The sequence below is a fragment of the Schistocerca cancellata genome, chromosome 2, assembly GCF_023864275.1.
Source record: "Schistocerca cancellata isolate TAMUIC-IGC-003103 chromosome 2, iqSchCanc2.1, whole genome shotgun sequence".
In the NCBI taxonomy this organism is placed as follows: Eukaryota; Metazoa; Arthropoda; class Insecta; order Orthoptera; family Acrididae; genus Schistocerca; species Schistocerca cancellata.
In genome coordinates, this window is record NC_064627.1 from 508,427,641 (window position 1) to 508,443,116 (window position 15,476).

The 15,476-nt window shown below is 37.1% G+C and overlaps 1 protein-coding gene across 1 annotated transcript in view; it reads left to right on the forward strand.

Annotated features, from left to right (window-relative positions):
- The window catches only part of LOC126162055 (cullin-3), a 264,745-nt gene extending 251,770 nt beyond the window's left edge, over window positions 1–12,975 (forward strand). The window contains exons 15-16 of the mRNA XM_049918298.1: window positions 648–706; window positions 8,257–12,975. Of these exons, the coding sequence (XP_049774255.1) occupies window positions 648–672 (25 nt within the window). The 3' untranslated portion in view covers window positions 673–706; window positions 8,257–12,975. The remainder of the gene's footprint in view (window positions 1–647; window positions 707–8,256) is intronic.
- Window positions 12,976–15,476: the final 2,501 nt, after the last annotated feature.

Sequence of the window (15,476 nt, forward strand, 5' to 3'; positions counted from 1 at the left end):
AGTTTTCAACAGCATGCAGAGTTCATGTTCATCAAGTACATTAAATTGCTGAATATTCACAGCAGCAATGTGTTGTTTTCAACACATGCAATCTGTCTTTTCAGTAAAACAATATCAATAAAGTGTACAGTTACACTTCAGTGTTTATTGTGTGTCATACAAAGTAAAACATATATATTACTTACAGCTCACTGTTGTTAGCTCTTTGTTGCCATTACCAGTCTCCCTTTGACTCCTGAAAGCTAGAGTTATTAGTTCCAAGATGTAAATAAAATTTCAGACTTTCATCATCACACAAGCAAAAACAAATCCAGATATAGGTTATTAATGATACACTGCCCTCTCTGCAATGTTATTAAATGCTATTCATTATTGCATTGAAAATATTACTTTTTTATACTGTTTTTACAGGTACTACTTACTATTAGCTTCTATACTTTAACTGCATTTAAAAAAATAAGCTATAGCAATTCTCATTGGACAAAAATTTGCCTGATGTGAATTTTACTCAGTGATCTTTCTATCTTCAATGATCTTTGCATCTTCGTTCCACAGTTTTGTGGAACTTATGAGTATAGTATTTCATTCTTTGGTAAATGTTATGCTTCACTACCTCCACTAATGCATGTACTTTACATTTATTTCAGGAAAATTTACACATATGTTGCTTGAGCAAGATACCTGTTAACAAGATGCCTTTAAACAGGTTAGTAAAACTTTAAAGTTGCTATAGAATCATTTAAGAGAGGCCAAAATCATTTGTTGCCACTGAACAAGTGTTGGTTGCAGGTTCTTCATGAAGGGGTTGAGAGCGTGGATGCATGCATGCAGGCATATGCGTAACTCGAAAAATTTGTCGGAAGGCTCTAGCAATGTTCTCAGTTTAAAAAAGACATTTTTGTGTAGCATATTATTTTATAATTACTTTTCAGTATACTAAGTGGAAAAAAATTGATATGAATGGTTCCTGTGAAGGAGGAGTTGGTCACAAACCAATACAATGAAGAAGCAGTACAGAATAAATTTCATGACATTAAAATTTCTTTCACATTCCTATGTGAAATGTGAAATATCATCAATGCTCTCAAAAGTAAAGCTTCGTATGATTAATGGCTCCTAATAAACATCAACGTGTGAATTTGGATAGATCGATACTCACCATTTGGAGGAGACATAGAGCGAGAGACAGAAACATTTAAAAGTAGACTAAACTATCTAATAGTGTCCCCCTTCAGGTGCAGAAAACCATACACCTTCACACTCTCACAACATTCACAAACAAGGTCACAAAATAATTCTTGAATACAGATAAGTAATAAACTGCAGACCCCGTATTGTACTGTCTGTAGCTCACCACCTCAACTGTTTTCAACATCCTGTAGACTTAATTTGAAACTTTTTCTGCTTGCCCCTGTAAGTTATGAAAGTAACTGTCCCACTGACATTCTCTGTAATAAATATTATTGTGCAGAACTTGGCAAACCAAATTTGCACACATCTCTCTGATGTATGACCTCGGGGAAGATCAGTTCAGATTCCATAGAAATGTTGGAACACATGAGGCAATACTGACCTTATGACTTATCTTAAAAGAAAGATTAAGGAAAGGCAAAGCTACGTTTCTAGCATTTGTAGACTTAGAGAAAGCTTTTGGCAATGTTGATTGGAATACTCTCTTTCAAATACTGATGGTGGCAGGGGTAAAATACAGAGAGCAAAAGGCTATTTACAATTTGTACAGAAATCAGATGGCAGTTACAAGAGTCGGGGGTTATGAAAGGGAAGCAGTGGTTGGGAAGGGAGTGAGACAGGGTTGTAGCCTATCCCCGATGTTATTCAATCTGTACATTGAGCAAGCAGTAAAGGAAACAAAAGAAAAGTTCGGAGTAGGTATTAAAATCCATAGAGAAGAAATAAAAACTGTGAGGTTCGCCGATGACATTGTAATTCTGTCAGAGACAGCAAAGGACTTGGAAGAGCAGTTGAATGGAATGGACAGTGTCCTGAAAGGAGGGTATAAGGTGAACATCAACAAAAGAAAAACAAGGATAATGGAATGTAGGCAAATTAAGTTGGGTGATGCTGAGGGAATTAGATTAGGAAATGAGACACTTAAAGTAGTAAAGGAGTTTTGCTATTTGGGGAGCAAAATAACTCATGATGGTTGAGGTAGAGAGGATATAAAATGTAGACTGGCAATGGAAAGGAAAGCGTTTCTGAAGAAGAAAAATTTGTTAACATCGAGTATAGATTTAAATGTCAGGAAGTCATTTCTGAAAGTATTTGTATGGTGTGTAGCCATGTATGGAAGTGAAACATGGACGATAAATAGTTTAGACAAGAACAGAATAGAAGCTTTAGAAATGTGGTGCTACAGAAGAATGCTGAAGATTAGATGGGTAGATCACATAACTAATGAGGAGGTATTGAATAGAATTGGGGAGAAGAGGAGCTTGTGGCACATTTGTCTAGAAGAAGGGATTGGTTGGTAGGACATGTTCTGAGACATCGAGGGATCACCGATTTAGTATTGGAGGGCAGTGTGGAGGGTGAAAATTGTAGAGGGAGACCAAGAGATGAATACACTAAGCAGATTCGGAAGGATGTAGGTTGCAGTAGGTACTGGGAGATGAAGAAGCTTGCACAGGATAGAGTAGCATGGAGGGCTGCATCAAGCCAGTCTCAGGACTGAATACCAGAACAACAACAACAACAACAACAACATATAATGGAAAGAAACATTCCACATGGGAAAAATATATATTAAAAAAGATGCTGTGACTTACCAAACGGGAAAGCGCTGGTAGATAGACACAATAAAACACACACACACACACACACACACACACACACACACACACACACACACAAATATCAAGCTTTCGCAACCCACGGTTGCTTCATCAGGAAAGTGGGAAGGAGAGGGAAAGACGAAAGGATGTGGGTTTTAAAGGAGAGGGTAAGGAGTCATTCCAATCCCGGGAGCGGAAAGACCTACCTTAGGGGGGAAAAGGGACAGGTATACACTCTCGCGCGCACACACACACGTATCCATCCGCACATATACAGACACAAGCAGACATATGTAAAGGCAAAGGGTTTGGGCAGATATGTCAGTCGAGACGGAAGTACAGATGCAAAGATGTTGTTGAGTGACAAGTGATGTACGAGGGGCGGCAACTTGAAATTGGCGGAGGTTGAGGCCAGGTGGGTAATGGGAAGGGAGGATATATTGAAGGGCAAGTTCCCATCTCCGGAGTTCTGATAGGTTGGTGTCAGTGGGAAGTATCCAGATAACGCGGACGGTATAACGCTGTTCCAAGGTGTGCTGGCTGTGCACCAAGGCATGTTTAGCCACAGGGTGATCCTCATTACCAACAAACACTGTCTGCCTGTGTCCGTTGATTCGAATGGACAGTTTGTTGCTGGTCATGCCCACATAGAAGGCCTCACAGTGTAGGCAAGTCAGTTGGTAAACCACGTGGGTGTTTTCACACGTGGCTCTGCCTTTGATCGTGTACACCTGGGTTACAGGACTGGAGTAGGTGGTGGTGGGAGAGTGCATGGGACAGGTTTTACACCGGGGGCAGTTACAAGGGTAGGAGCCAAAGGGTAGGGAAGGTGGTTTGGGGATTTCATAGGGATGAACCAACAGGTTATAAAGGTTAGGTGGATGGCGGAAAGACACTCTTGGTGGAGCGGGGAGGATTTCATGAAGGATGGATCTCATTTCAGGGCAGGATTTGAGGAAGTCGTATCCCTGCTGGAGAGCCACATTCAGAGTCTGATCCAGTCCCAGGAAGTATCCTGTCACAAGCGGGCCACTTTTGGGGTTCTTCTGTGAGAGGTTCTGGGTTTGAGGGGATGAGGAAGTGGCTCTGGTTATTTGCTTCTGTACCAGGTCGGGAGGGTAGTTGCGGGATGCGAAAGCTGTTTTCAGGTTATTGGTGTAATGGTTCAGGGATTCGGGATTGGAGCAGATTAGTTTGCCACGAAGACCTAAGCTGCAGGGAAGGGACCGTTTCATATACTATGGGTGGCAGCTGTCATAATGGAGGTACTGTTGCTTGTTGGTGGGTTTGATGTGAACGGATGTGTGAAGCTGACCATTGGACAGATCATTAATATGAAAATAAATATACAATAAGTTAAATATATCTCCTTCATTTAGGGTCAGAGTGTGTCCGAAATATAGCATTTAAAGCCCAACTCAGGCTTCTACTAATTACTGATAGCCTCTTCTCAAGGTTGGCAGCCATGGTGCAGTAATAAAAAGTTTAATAGAGAGTGAGTCCATTGAAATACTTTTACAGTAAAAATGAAGTGTTCTAAGAGAATGAAGATTCATGTATGTGTCTTTTATATGTTAGAGACTGTACTGATTAATTATCATGTTTCTGTGGCTGTGGCTATCTTTGTTGAAAACATGGAAATTTTTATATGATATTTGAAAAGTATTGAAATTAGTTACTATTTAGAAAAAGGTTAGAATTTTAGGCAAGAAAAAATTAGGATTTTATTACTGGTTTAGGACAGCTACAGGAAGTGTAATTTAAAACTATTGAAGTATTGTTTGAACTTAACCTGTTAAATCAGAATCACAGAACATCCCGACATTATTTTAAATGAGCAGACCGATCTAAAAAAAACACAAATTCATTGAAAATTCGCTAGTATACGATAATGAAAACGGATTATGTATAATCTGTGATGATGTGTACCAAAGGTAATCTTTGCATGTACAGCAATTGCCAATCACAACAGCATATAATTACATTATATACAAGGCAAAACGAATTGCAATGAATTGAAAAATCAAAGATGGATATAACTCTGCTTATAGCAGTAAGTAACTTATTGTAAGAATTTTTTTTTTTTTTGCAATACAGGTGCCGCTGATGATCAGCAACAGCCAAAACGAATCTGATAGTGATGGATGAATTGAAAGAACTAGTAAGTTGTTGACTACTTCAGGAGAAACATGAGGCAAAAATTGACTGGAATAGGGGAAAGACGTACAAGAGGGGGTGAATGGGTAGCTTTGAGAGATGAAATAGTGAACGTAACAGAAGATCAATTAGGCAAAAACAGGAGGTCTGATTTAAACTGTTACAAAACATAAGAGGTACTGAATTTAATTAATGAGGGGGGGGGGGGGGGGGGAGAGCAGATGGAGCAGGCGAAATGGAATATACACGTCTTAAAATGAGTCTGGCAAGAACTGAAAAATCCCCAAGTGTAGGTATGGGTAGGCTGTAGAATGATCCATGATTATGGAAAAGACAGATTCCACCTATAGGACAGATGGAGGATACGTGGACCAAGAATTCAGATTGGAAGCCAATGCTAAGCAAAGAAGGGAAATGGGAAAGTGGAAGGAATATAAAGATTGGATAAGCAATGGAATTGACCCCTGAGACAATATTATGCAAAAGCAAGAGGAAGTAGATGAAGATGAGGTGGGAAATGGTATGGCGAGAAAAATTCGACAAAGCATTATGGGTTTTACATCATCTCTACTTCAGCTGTCATCAGTTATTTTACTACAGAAATTGTAAAACTCATCTACTTATTTTTGTGTCTCACTTCCTTATCTAATTTCTCAGCATTGCATTCGAATTCATTCCATTATCCTTGTCTTACTTTTGTGGGTGTTATCTCTTTTGCAAGACACTATCCATTCCATTCAACTGCTCTCCCAAGTGTTTTGCCTTCTCTGACTGAATTACAGTGCAAGTTGTAGATAAGCTTCCACTCTGTATTTTATTCCTGCTGCCTTCAGAATTTTGAAGAGTGAAGTCTAGTCAGCATTGTCAAACGCCTTCTCTAAATCTTCAAATGCTGTAAACATACATTTACCTTCCTTGGACATAAATTCTAAGGTAAGTTGTATTGTCTGTGCTGCCTCACGTATTCTTACATTACTGTGGAACCCAACTTATCGTCTTTGATTATGACTTCTACATGTTTTTCCATTCTTCTGTAAATAATTCATGGAAGCATTTTGCAACAGTGATGTATTGTACCAAGCAGATGAATAATATTCACACACATCAGCAGCTGCAAAGCATGGAAATGTAATTTACCATATTCCTCTTTAAATCCAAGGGTGTTTCACCATTCTCATTTTATCCTATATACTAGGTGTAATAGTTTGGTCATGACTGGTTCTCAGTGAAAGATACTTTCACCATGCAGCAGAGTGTGCACTAATATGAAACTTCTTTGCAGATTAAAACTGTGTGCCGGACCAATACTCGAGCTTGGGACCTTTGCTTTGGAAGATAGGAGATAAGGTACTGGCAGAAGTAAGGCTGTGAGGATGGGACGTGAGTCATGCTTGGGTAACTCAGAAGGTAGAGCACTTGCCTGCAAAAGGCAAAGGTCCCCAGCTCGAGTCGTGGTTCAGCACACAGTTTTAATCCGACAGGAAGTTTCTAAGGATCTTAATAATTCTAAACGGCTGCCATCTAGTCCAGGTGCTTTGTTTTGATGTCAGTCTTTCAGTGCTTTGTTGAATTTTTCTTGCAGTACCATATTTCCCATCTCATCTTCATCTATTTCCTCTTGCTTTTGCATAATGTTGTCTCAGGGGTCATTTCCATTACTTATCCACTCTTTATATTTCTCTGCTTTCCCATTTCCCTTCTTTGCTTTGCATTGGCTTCCAATCTTGGTCCATGTATCCTCCAGCTGTCCTATAGGTGGAATCTTCTTTTCCATAATCATGGATCATTCTACAGCCTTGTGTTAATCCTGTTCCCATACCTACTTGGGGATTTTTCAGTTCTTGCCAGACTCATTTTTAGGTGTGCATATTCCGTTTCGGCTAGTACATCTACTTTATTTTTTTTCCTCTCATTAATTAAATTCAGTACCTCTTATGTTTTGTAACAGTTTAAACCAGTCCTCCTCCAACTGATCTCCTGTTATGTTCACTATTTCATCTCTCAAAGCTACCCATTCACCACCTATTGTATGCCTTTTCCCTGTTTGTCAATTTTTGCCTCACGCTTCTACTGAAATAGTCAACAACTTACTGGTTCTTTCAATTCATTCACATCCCATCTACTTAATTACCTACTGTTTTGCAATATGTTCAGTTCATAACCAGTAATTTACTGTGTAACCTACCTGTATCCCTCCAGTGTCTCCAAGTTTCTTCCACACATGCAACCTCCTTTCATGACTCTTAAAAAGGAGTTTTAGCAATGATTAAATTATGCTGTGTTCAAAACTGTGTCAGGTGGCTTCTCTTTCCATTTCTTTCCTCGTGTCCATGTTCTCCTAATATTTTTCCTTCTCTTCTTTTTCTTGCTATTGAATTCTAGTCTTCCATCACAGTTTTTCATCTCTCTTTACTATCTGAATAATTTCTTTTATTTCATAATACATTTTTATCAGTCTCTTCACATCTAGTTGGCATATAAACTACCACATTTAATGACTATTAATCAGCACAGTCTTTAACCTAAAAGATACATACATGCATTTTCATTCTTTTAGTACACTTCTTTTTTACCATACAAGTATTTCAGTGGACTCACTCTCCAATGAAATTTTCGTTGTTGCACACTATGGCTGCCAAACTTGAGAAGAGGTGCTCTCTCTCTCTCTCTCTCTCTCTCTCTCTCTCTCTCTCTCTCTCTCTCTCTGTGTGTGTGTGTGTGTGTGTGTGTGTGTGTGTGTGTGTGTGTGTGGGGGGGGGGGGGGGGGGGCTAAAACAAACTTCTAATGCTGTTTTTATAAGGTTGTCATAATATTCTGTAAGTAGACTTCTTTTTTTAATCCATAATATGACACAGTAGTTCAGCTCTGCATTGAAAATGTTTAATAAAGTTGGCTGCTGTGCAGGCAAAACATTCCACCTTGAATAGGGTCTTTAGGATAAAGTAAATGATTACATGGCACTGTGGTGAGTATAGTTGTGACTACACAGTTTCAAAAAACATCCTAACAGTGCTTGTGGCCACAAGTAAATTTTTGTACAACTGAGAGAATTGTCCAAGGCTCATCCATTAGAATTATGATATCTATAATATTGTTTATAGTCTGTCTCCATGCCCCCATCCAAATCAAATTTGCAGTAATGTTTGAATTTGCTATTTTTGTGATAATTTTGTGTATAAAAATCTATTACTTTTGTGATGATAATTTTTTTTAAAATTTGATGATTAGCCATTTTATTTTGCTTATATTAAGTGGCTCTTTTTAGTAATTGTACTACGTGATCCTTACCAGTACTACTATTTTCAGCATTTGTCTTCACATCTTCGAAGATGTGTGGATCACGGATGACAAGATGCATTGAAGCTAGATGAAGCATGTTTGCCTGTGATAACGAATCTGGAAAAGCTGTCGTGATGAGCTCAAATATTCCTTGAAGACCGGTGTAAAATGTTTATTGTTTTCAATTTGCATACCCAAAATTAAATTATTTGTGATGAAAAAATTTTCAAAGTTTCTCTACATCTAATAAGAGTTATTCATTTTCATTTACACGTAGTTCTGTAAAAAGTGAGTTATCACCATGATCAGCATTACAGTCGACAACTGCTTCTGGCTGTGCACACTTACACATTTCTATGCTACCAGCAGTGACCTCCTGACTGTGATAAAATGTTCAGACGTTGTTGGACGACAAGAACGATTGTTGTTAAGACTAGTATGTGCGCTTCAAGTAACATAAGACATTGTGTAACAGATACTCAGAAGAGTGATGAGTTTTACGTACATCGACTGTTTGTGACAGTTTGTGGTATTTGAACTTCTCAGGATCTATAATGAAGCTGTAGCTTCCTGTGTCATGATTGTGTTTGTAATTACATCTTTGACTGTGATACAGTTAACTTCAAATTGAGGAAACTGTAGGGTGTGGTAAGACATTGGGCACCCTCTCATGTCAGATTTTGTGAAAGACTTCGTGCCAGAGTGGAAGCAAGTGCCACATGTGCAGTGATAACAGTACTGTACACCTTAAAAGTCAGTATGCCAGCTTTAACCGTGTTTTGGCTTTTTAGAGTTTCCTGAGAACAATTGTACTTTCTGATAATATCAGGAACTGTTAGTTTATTTCAGTGCTTTTCTTGTGTTTTAATATATGGACCCACAAGGTAGGGCATACACCATCATAATTCAAACATTGTTAAAGAAAAGAATTCTTCCCATTTCTTGTTTGTACTTGAAAATGCATCTTAAATTGTGTTGCATAATCAGTTTTTATGGAATGAAATCCTATTAACAAAAGGGATTTAGTCATTGATATTGTGGCATTCTTTGAAGTGAAATTGTTTGATTGTATTTTATGACTTGTAAATAAATTTCAGAAGTTTCAAAGGAGTAGACTCAGTTATTTGTCAAATAAATAATAAAAAGAAAAAGATGTTTCAAAATAAATCAGTATTTCTGGCCAACGTGAAAATACGTTTAAAAAAGTCAGAATATGGTTTTTGTTCAGACACTTTTTAAAATTTTAAAGTCCTTATTAATATTATTATTTACTGCAGTTATTATTTTATTACTATCGTTATTCAGTTGTACATCTTTGTATATATATATGTATGAGATTTCTCTTATAGCAACTCTTGAATGTAAATTTTCTTTTATTGCAGAATTTTGTTATATTGAACTAAGAGTGTTACGTCCTTTCGAGAAATGGTGACTGTAGTAGGCTAAATATTTTTATAATATTTATGAATGCAAATTATGGAACTGTACGGATGCACACATGATCATATAATTAGAGCTTATTAGCTCATCAGTTGCTACACTTCCGTTAATTACATTGCATTGTAATGCTTTGAGAAATGGATTATTAGTTGAAAACATCACTTGATTTTACTTTTTTTTCGTAAATGTTATTTGTATCCAGAATTTTGTAAAGAGTTAAAGATTGTGAATTTTGTAACAAAATCTCTTTTATGTCTTACTGCAGGTTTTTCCAAAATTTACTTCTTGTGTACATTGAAAAAAAATGTCTGAAAAGGTTAGTAGATATGATAACTGATGGGAAAAGGGGCAGTGATTTATTTTTGATCTGCTTTAGATGAACCTCATAATCCTCCCTTGTTCTTGAGGCACTAGCCTGAGATACCATTAAGTACACAATGCTGTCCTCCTCTGTTTCCTATGAATGTCTTTGTGAGTGTGTCAAAGAATTAACCCCATTCTGTCTCACCCTCTCCCCCCAGCTGTTTGCTTCTGTGCCCATACACTCAGTAAATTACCACACACTAAATAAAACTTGAAATTATTTTCTCTGGCTTAGTGTTGCTTGGTAATATGAATTTTAGTTTCATGGTCTCAGTTACTCTTTTTCAAGTTACTGTTAAGTTTTTCCACTTGTTCTTGTTCCACAGTGCATTGATAATCCTGTAAAAATATAACTTCTGTTTGCATTGTTTACAAGTGTAAGTTCACATAACGAATAATTTACTTATGAATAATGCAGATAGATGCTACTCTAAAATTAATTGGCATTACCACTAATTCTATACAGTATCCTTCTCATATATATTGTAGCACAATTTTTACTTTTCAGTGGAAATTACTTGTTATAATGTTTTGAAGGCCAAAGTTTGCATCTTTATTTGCTGGAAACTATTTGTATTTATTTGAGTTCGTGTTTTAGTTAAGTAGTATTCTCAGCACGATACGCCTTTGATTACAGTTATTGAAACCTCATCGTCATGACCTTTCGATTATTATAGATGCTCACCAGACTTTTCAATATACAGGTCATTTACACAGAAATGGGCATAATTTAAATAGCAGTTGAATAATACACCTCTTGTTGTGAACTCCTGACTTAGTGAAGGTGGAGTGTAGGTACCTACACATATTTTTTAAAGAAGCCCATACTGTATGTATATAATAAAAAATACTTCTTACATGTTTTGTAAAAAACTGTTTTTCCCCTAACTGAAATACTCCTATGTTATAAAGTATTAAGTTTATCTTGGCGAAGCTCTTGTGTACATTTTTAGTGTTATTAAATTATTGAATCTGGTGCCAAAGTTCTCAAAAATTGGTATAAGAATTAACTTTTTGATAGATACATGTTAGCAATGAAATTGAGCTAGAGCTCATAAGCATTATGAAATCAGAATTCAGTTATACACATGAACGCTAAAAAAAATAAGTGAAGGGTTTTCAAGTGTAGTTGATTTTGCAGTGCTAGACTGCAGGTTAATTGTAATCCATGTGAGATTATGGTTGTTTTCCTCTGTACATTTTTAGTTAACAGGTTGGGATTTAATTTATAAATCCATATCAGATGTACTAAGTATTTCCAAATTGCTTTTACTCACTTCAAAGGGTTGTAAAAATCGAGTAGCTGTCATTTTTAACAGGAACTTGCATCCAGAGAAAAGACTTTTTCCATACTATTTTCATACTACAGGGATGAACATGTACCACAACACACGATCTAGTCTCATCAATGTGATCAATGCCTATGTTTGAAGGCAACATGCAGTAACCATTCAGATGGCAGGTGGCATTACTAGCAATGGAAGGTATACAAAGTGTGTCAGGGGGGACACAGAAAGCAGTGCAGTCATTGTTGTAGTGTGGAAATGGAGTGATTGGGAGTAATTCATCTGACGTCCAAAAGGGCATGATCATTGGCTTTCGGGCAAAGGCTGGAAGCATTTTTCAAAACAGCTAAGTTTGTAAAATCTTTACATGTGGTTGTGATTTAAGTATACCATGCATAGTAAAATGGCACTATCCAAACCGGCACTGAGGCAACTGGTGCACTACGGGAAATAGGTGACACGGGTGAACAACAGCTCTGGAGCGGTGTGTTGGCAAATAGAAATGCATCTGTTGAGCAACTTATCACCCAGATGAATCAAGGGGCTACCAGTGATCGTTGCTGGGTGTGGGCCTCTGCAGCAGGCATCTGGTTCATGACACTAACTGCTATTCATATGTGAAGAAGGCTTGAATTTGCACGCCAATACTGCAGCTGGATGACCAATGTGTAGCAGCAGGTGGCCTTCACAGATGAATCACATTTTATGCTTCATCAGACATGGCTGTGATGTGTACAAGATGAAACATCTTAAAGCAAACAACCTGCAACATCGTTACAAGGGTCAAATCCAGAGGAAGCAGCATTATGGCCTGTAGAATGTTTTCCGTGACATTGTGTAGGTGATATTGTTATTCTGGAAGCACAGTGGCACAATCATATCTATTAGCAGGGCAACACAATGTGTCGCACGGCTTACAGTGTATGTGCGTGATTAGAAGAGCACCAGAATGAGTTTACTGTACTCCCCTGGCCACCAAACACCCCAGCTTTAAACCCAATTGAGAATCTGTCAGACCACTTTGATCAAGCTGTATGTGCCATGGATCCTCAACCGAGAAACCTATTGCTGATGGCCACAGCACTGGAGTCAGCATGGCCCCAAATCCCTATTGGTACCTTTCAGAACCTCACTGGTTCTCTTCTTGCATGTGTCTCAGCAGTCTGCATTATTCAGGTTTTGACAGATGGTCACATGAATATGATGGGAGAATGTATATTCTCCTATGTATGCTGGTTGAAGGAGCAGTTGTAATTGACTGCAGCAATTGGTACATTTGTAGCTACCTAACATATATGGTAACAATGCCCGATGCTGAGATAAACAAACTGGTGGTGCATTGCTTACAGACACTGTATGGAATTCAGGAGTAGGGGTATTGGATTCACCATCCAACAATTCAAATTTAGATTTTCTGTAGTTTCTTTAAAACACTTTTAGAACATTTCCTTTGAAGGTCACACAGTTTTCTAACCCATCTTTTTTTGTTTTGAGTATGAGTTCAGTCTCCAACAATTTCGTTGGACTAACCATAACTGCTTCTTCACTTACTAAGTTACAAATGAAACACAATATTCTAGTGTCACTTTGTACCCTGGATGTATTTTCTTCCTCAGATGGTCATCTTGTTTCATTATTAAAAAAGTGTTTTTCTTTTCTTTTGTTAAGTTTATTACCTCATTAGTTGGTTACAAATTTAATAATTATCTTTGTTACATTATATTATCACTATTCTTTCAGTCAATTGATATGGGAATTGTGTGTGTGTGTGTGTGTGTGTGTGTGTGTGTGTGTGTGTGTGTGTGTGTGGAGGGGGGGGGGTGAATAAATGTATGTTCCTACAGTATGGAAATGTAATGTTTTATAACAGAATACCCTATTCAGAATGATACCATCTCAAACTAAAAATCCTCAGTGTGTAATTGTAATTTTATGAAATAGTAACTACATTTGTGCAACTCACAGGACCGATGGACAGGAGACACCAAAATAAACAGGATGGCCATGTGAGCATAGGTTGTATTTAGTGTTTTTTCAACTTTAGTTTCTGGTTTGAAGTTGTATGGTGAATGAAACTGTAAAAGCGCACAAAATTTGTGTGTGACTTACCTACCAACCATTAAGTTTCACAAAATATTGTAGTGAGTTTTAATCAAAAATTTAAAAAGTCTTCAACCCTTTGTCCCAACAATACAAAACAAAATTAATTTTAAAATTGTTCACAAAATTGACCTTTATCATCATAGTAGATGACGAAAACAATAAGAAATTGGTAAAAAGTAAACAGTCAATTATTTTAAACTTATGGTTTCACTTTGGAACCACTGGGACATTCAGTTCTCAAACAGCTATCATTTCATGAGATATATATGAAAACAATTATAAATCCAAACCTCAAAACTTCATGAACTCACAATGTCTAAAACAAATTAGTTCTAAAAAACAAGCAAAAATGGGCCCAAAATTTAATAAATTAATAGATATACTTACAGAAAAGCATATCACAATATCCTACAATCACGTAGCACAATTTCTGCACCAACTATTGCCTTGGATGCTGTAAGTAATTGCTACAATGCAGTATGTTCATGGAAGTACCTCAGTGTACCAATAGATGTATCTGTCTTGCAATAGCATCAGTGCAGAAGACACTGGTACTGAAAAACTTAATAATGAAATAAGGAAACTATGGTGATTCAAATGGTTATATGGCTTTGCAAATAAAAATCTAATAGTTTCAAGTCAGCAAAATATGCAGTCCATCCAGCAGGTCCAGCACAATCTTTCCATTTGTTATTAAACCATTTGTTCAAGATATATCTGGGTACTTGATTACGGAGAAGGAGGCACTGTACAAGATTATAACTGTTTGTACTTGGGGTGTAAATAGATCCTAACTATTACTGTAACACAGGTCATTAAAACACAGTAATGTTGTTTGATAAGGCCGTAGTTGATTCAAATTGAGGGGGTGAAAGTTTTTGTTAGCAGTGTTTACTGGGCAAAGGAATAGTAATGGCACAAGTTACTGATTAACAGATAATGTTCTAATGTTTTATGGCTATCCCAAACGTCTCTGGAGTTCATAAGACGGGGAATAGGTATCAATATTACCGGTGCACCTTCTGTGTGGATGGGTAAACTTTGCAGATCCTTTTGTATTAAGGCTAGGATTCACAAGAAAACACTCCAAAGGAATTCCCTGCAACATACTGACTTGGCACACAGCATTCTCCTTTTGAGAATTGGCTCCTTCATTGTCATGTTGCTATGATACTACTGTACTGCCATTTCTGTTACACCAAGAGGTCTGATGGGGAGGATATCTTTCTTGTACTTAACGTACAGGGAAAAAAGATGAGTCTAAATAGGACATTCTAGAAGCATCAATTTGTTGAAGGATGAATATTTACTCATTTATTTCATGCATTGTATTGTGACCATCAGCAAGATGAGGGGACATTTTTTTTGTATTTTCAAATGCTACAGAAATTGTATAACAATTTTTTTCTTCATGATTTAGCGTACAATATGAAGAACAAGGACTAATAAGTTACCTGGTGTTTCAGCAAATGAGTTGCTCACTCTTACACAAAGGCAAGAAAAACATTTTGATACAAATCACCGCATTACATATTAATAGAAAACATTGAATTACCACTAAAATATTTCTAAATTGATCTCTGAAGATATATTTGAAGTAAATGTGCTGGATTTCAGTTTGTTATGTTTGCTTTCCATGTAAATGTCTCTGTGCACTCTAGAAGGGTAGCTGAATTGGTCTTGGGAAGGAAGTTTCCTTTTTGCGTATTACTGTGTATGTAATATGCTTCAGGCTCAAAATGTGTATCTGAACATTGTGAAGTGTACAATGTAGAGCTGCAAACTATGCCAAAACCTGATTCTTCACAGTTATTAAAACATTAAAAATTTCCATTTGTGTGTCCAGTTTCATGAGTTCGGGAAATATAGTAAAGTTCATGCGCTTGAGATAAAAGTGTATTTTTATCTTCTTTCCAGTCAACATTTGGCAGCTGTAAAATTTAGCTTTATAAGTTCCAGTACCGTCCCCCCCAGGACCTGCATGCTTTTTAATCCCTTTGACTTGTGATGTGTCATTGCTAGGTGCCATTCTCAGTCTCTTCTCCAATACTTTAC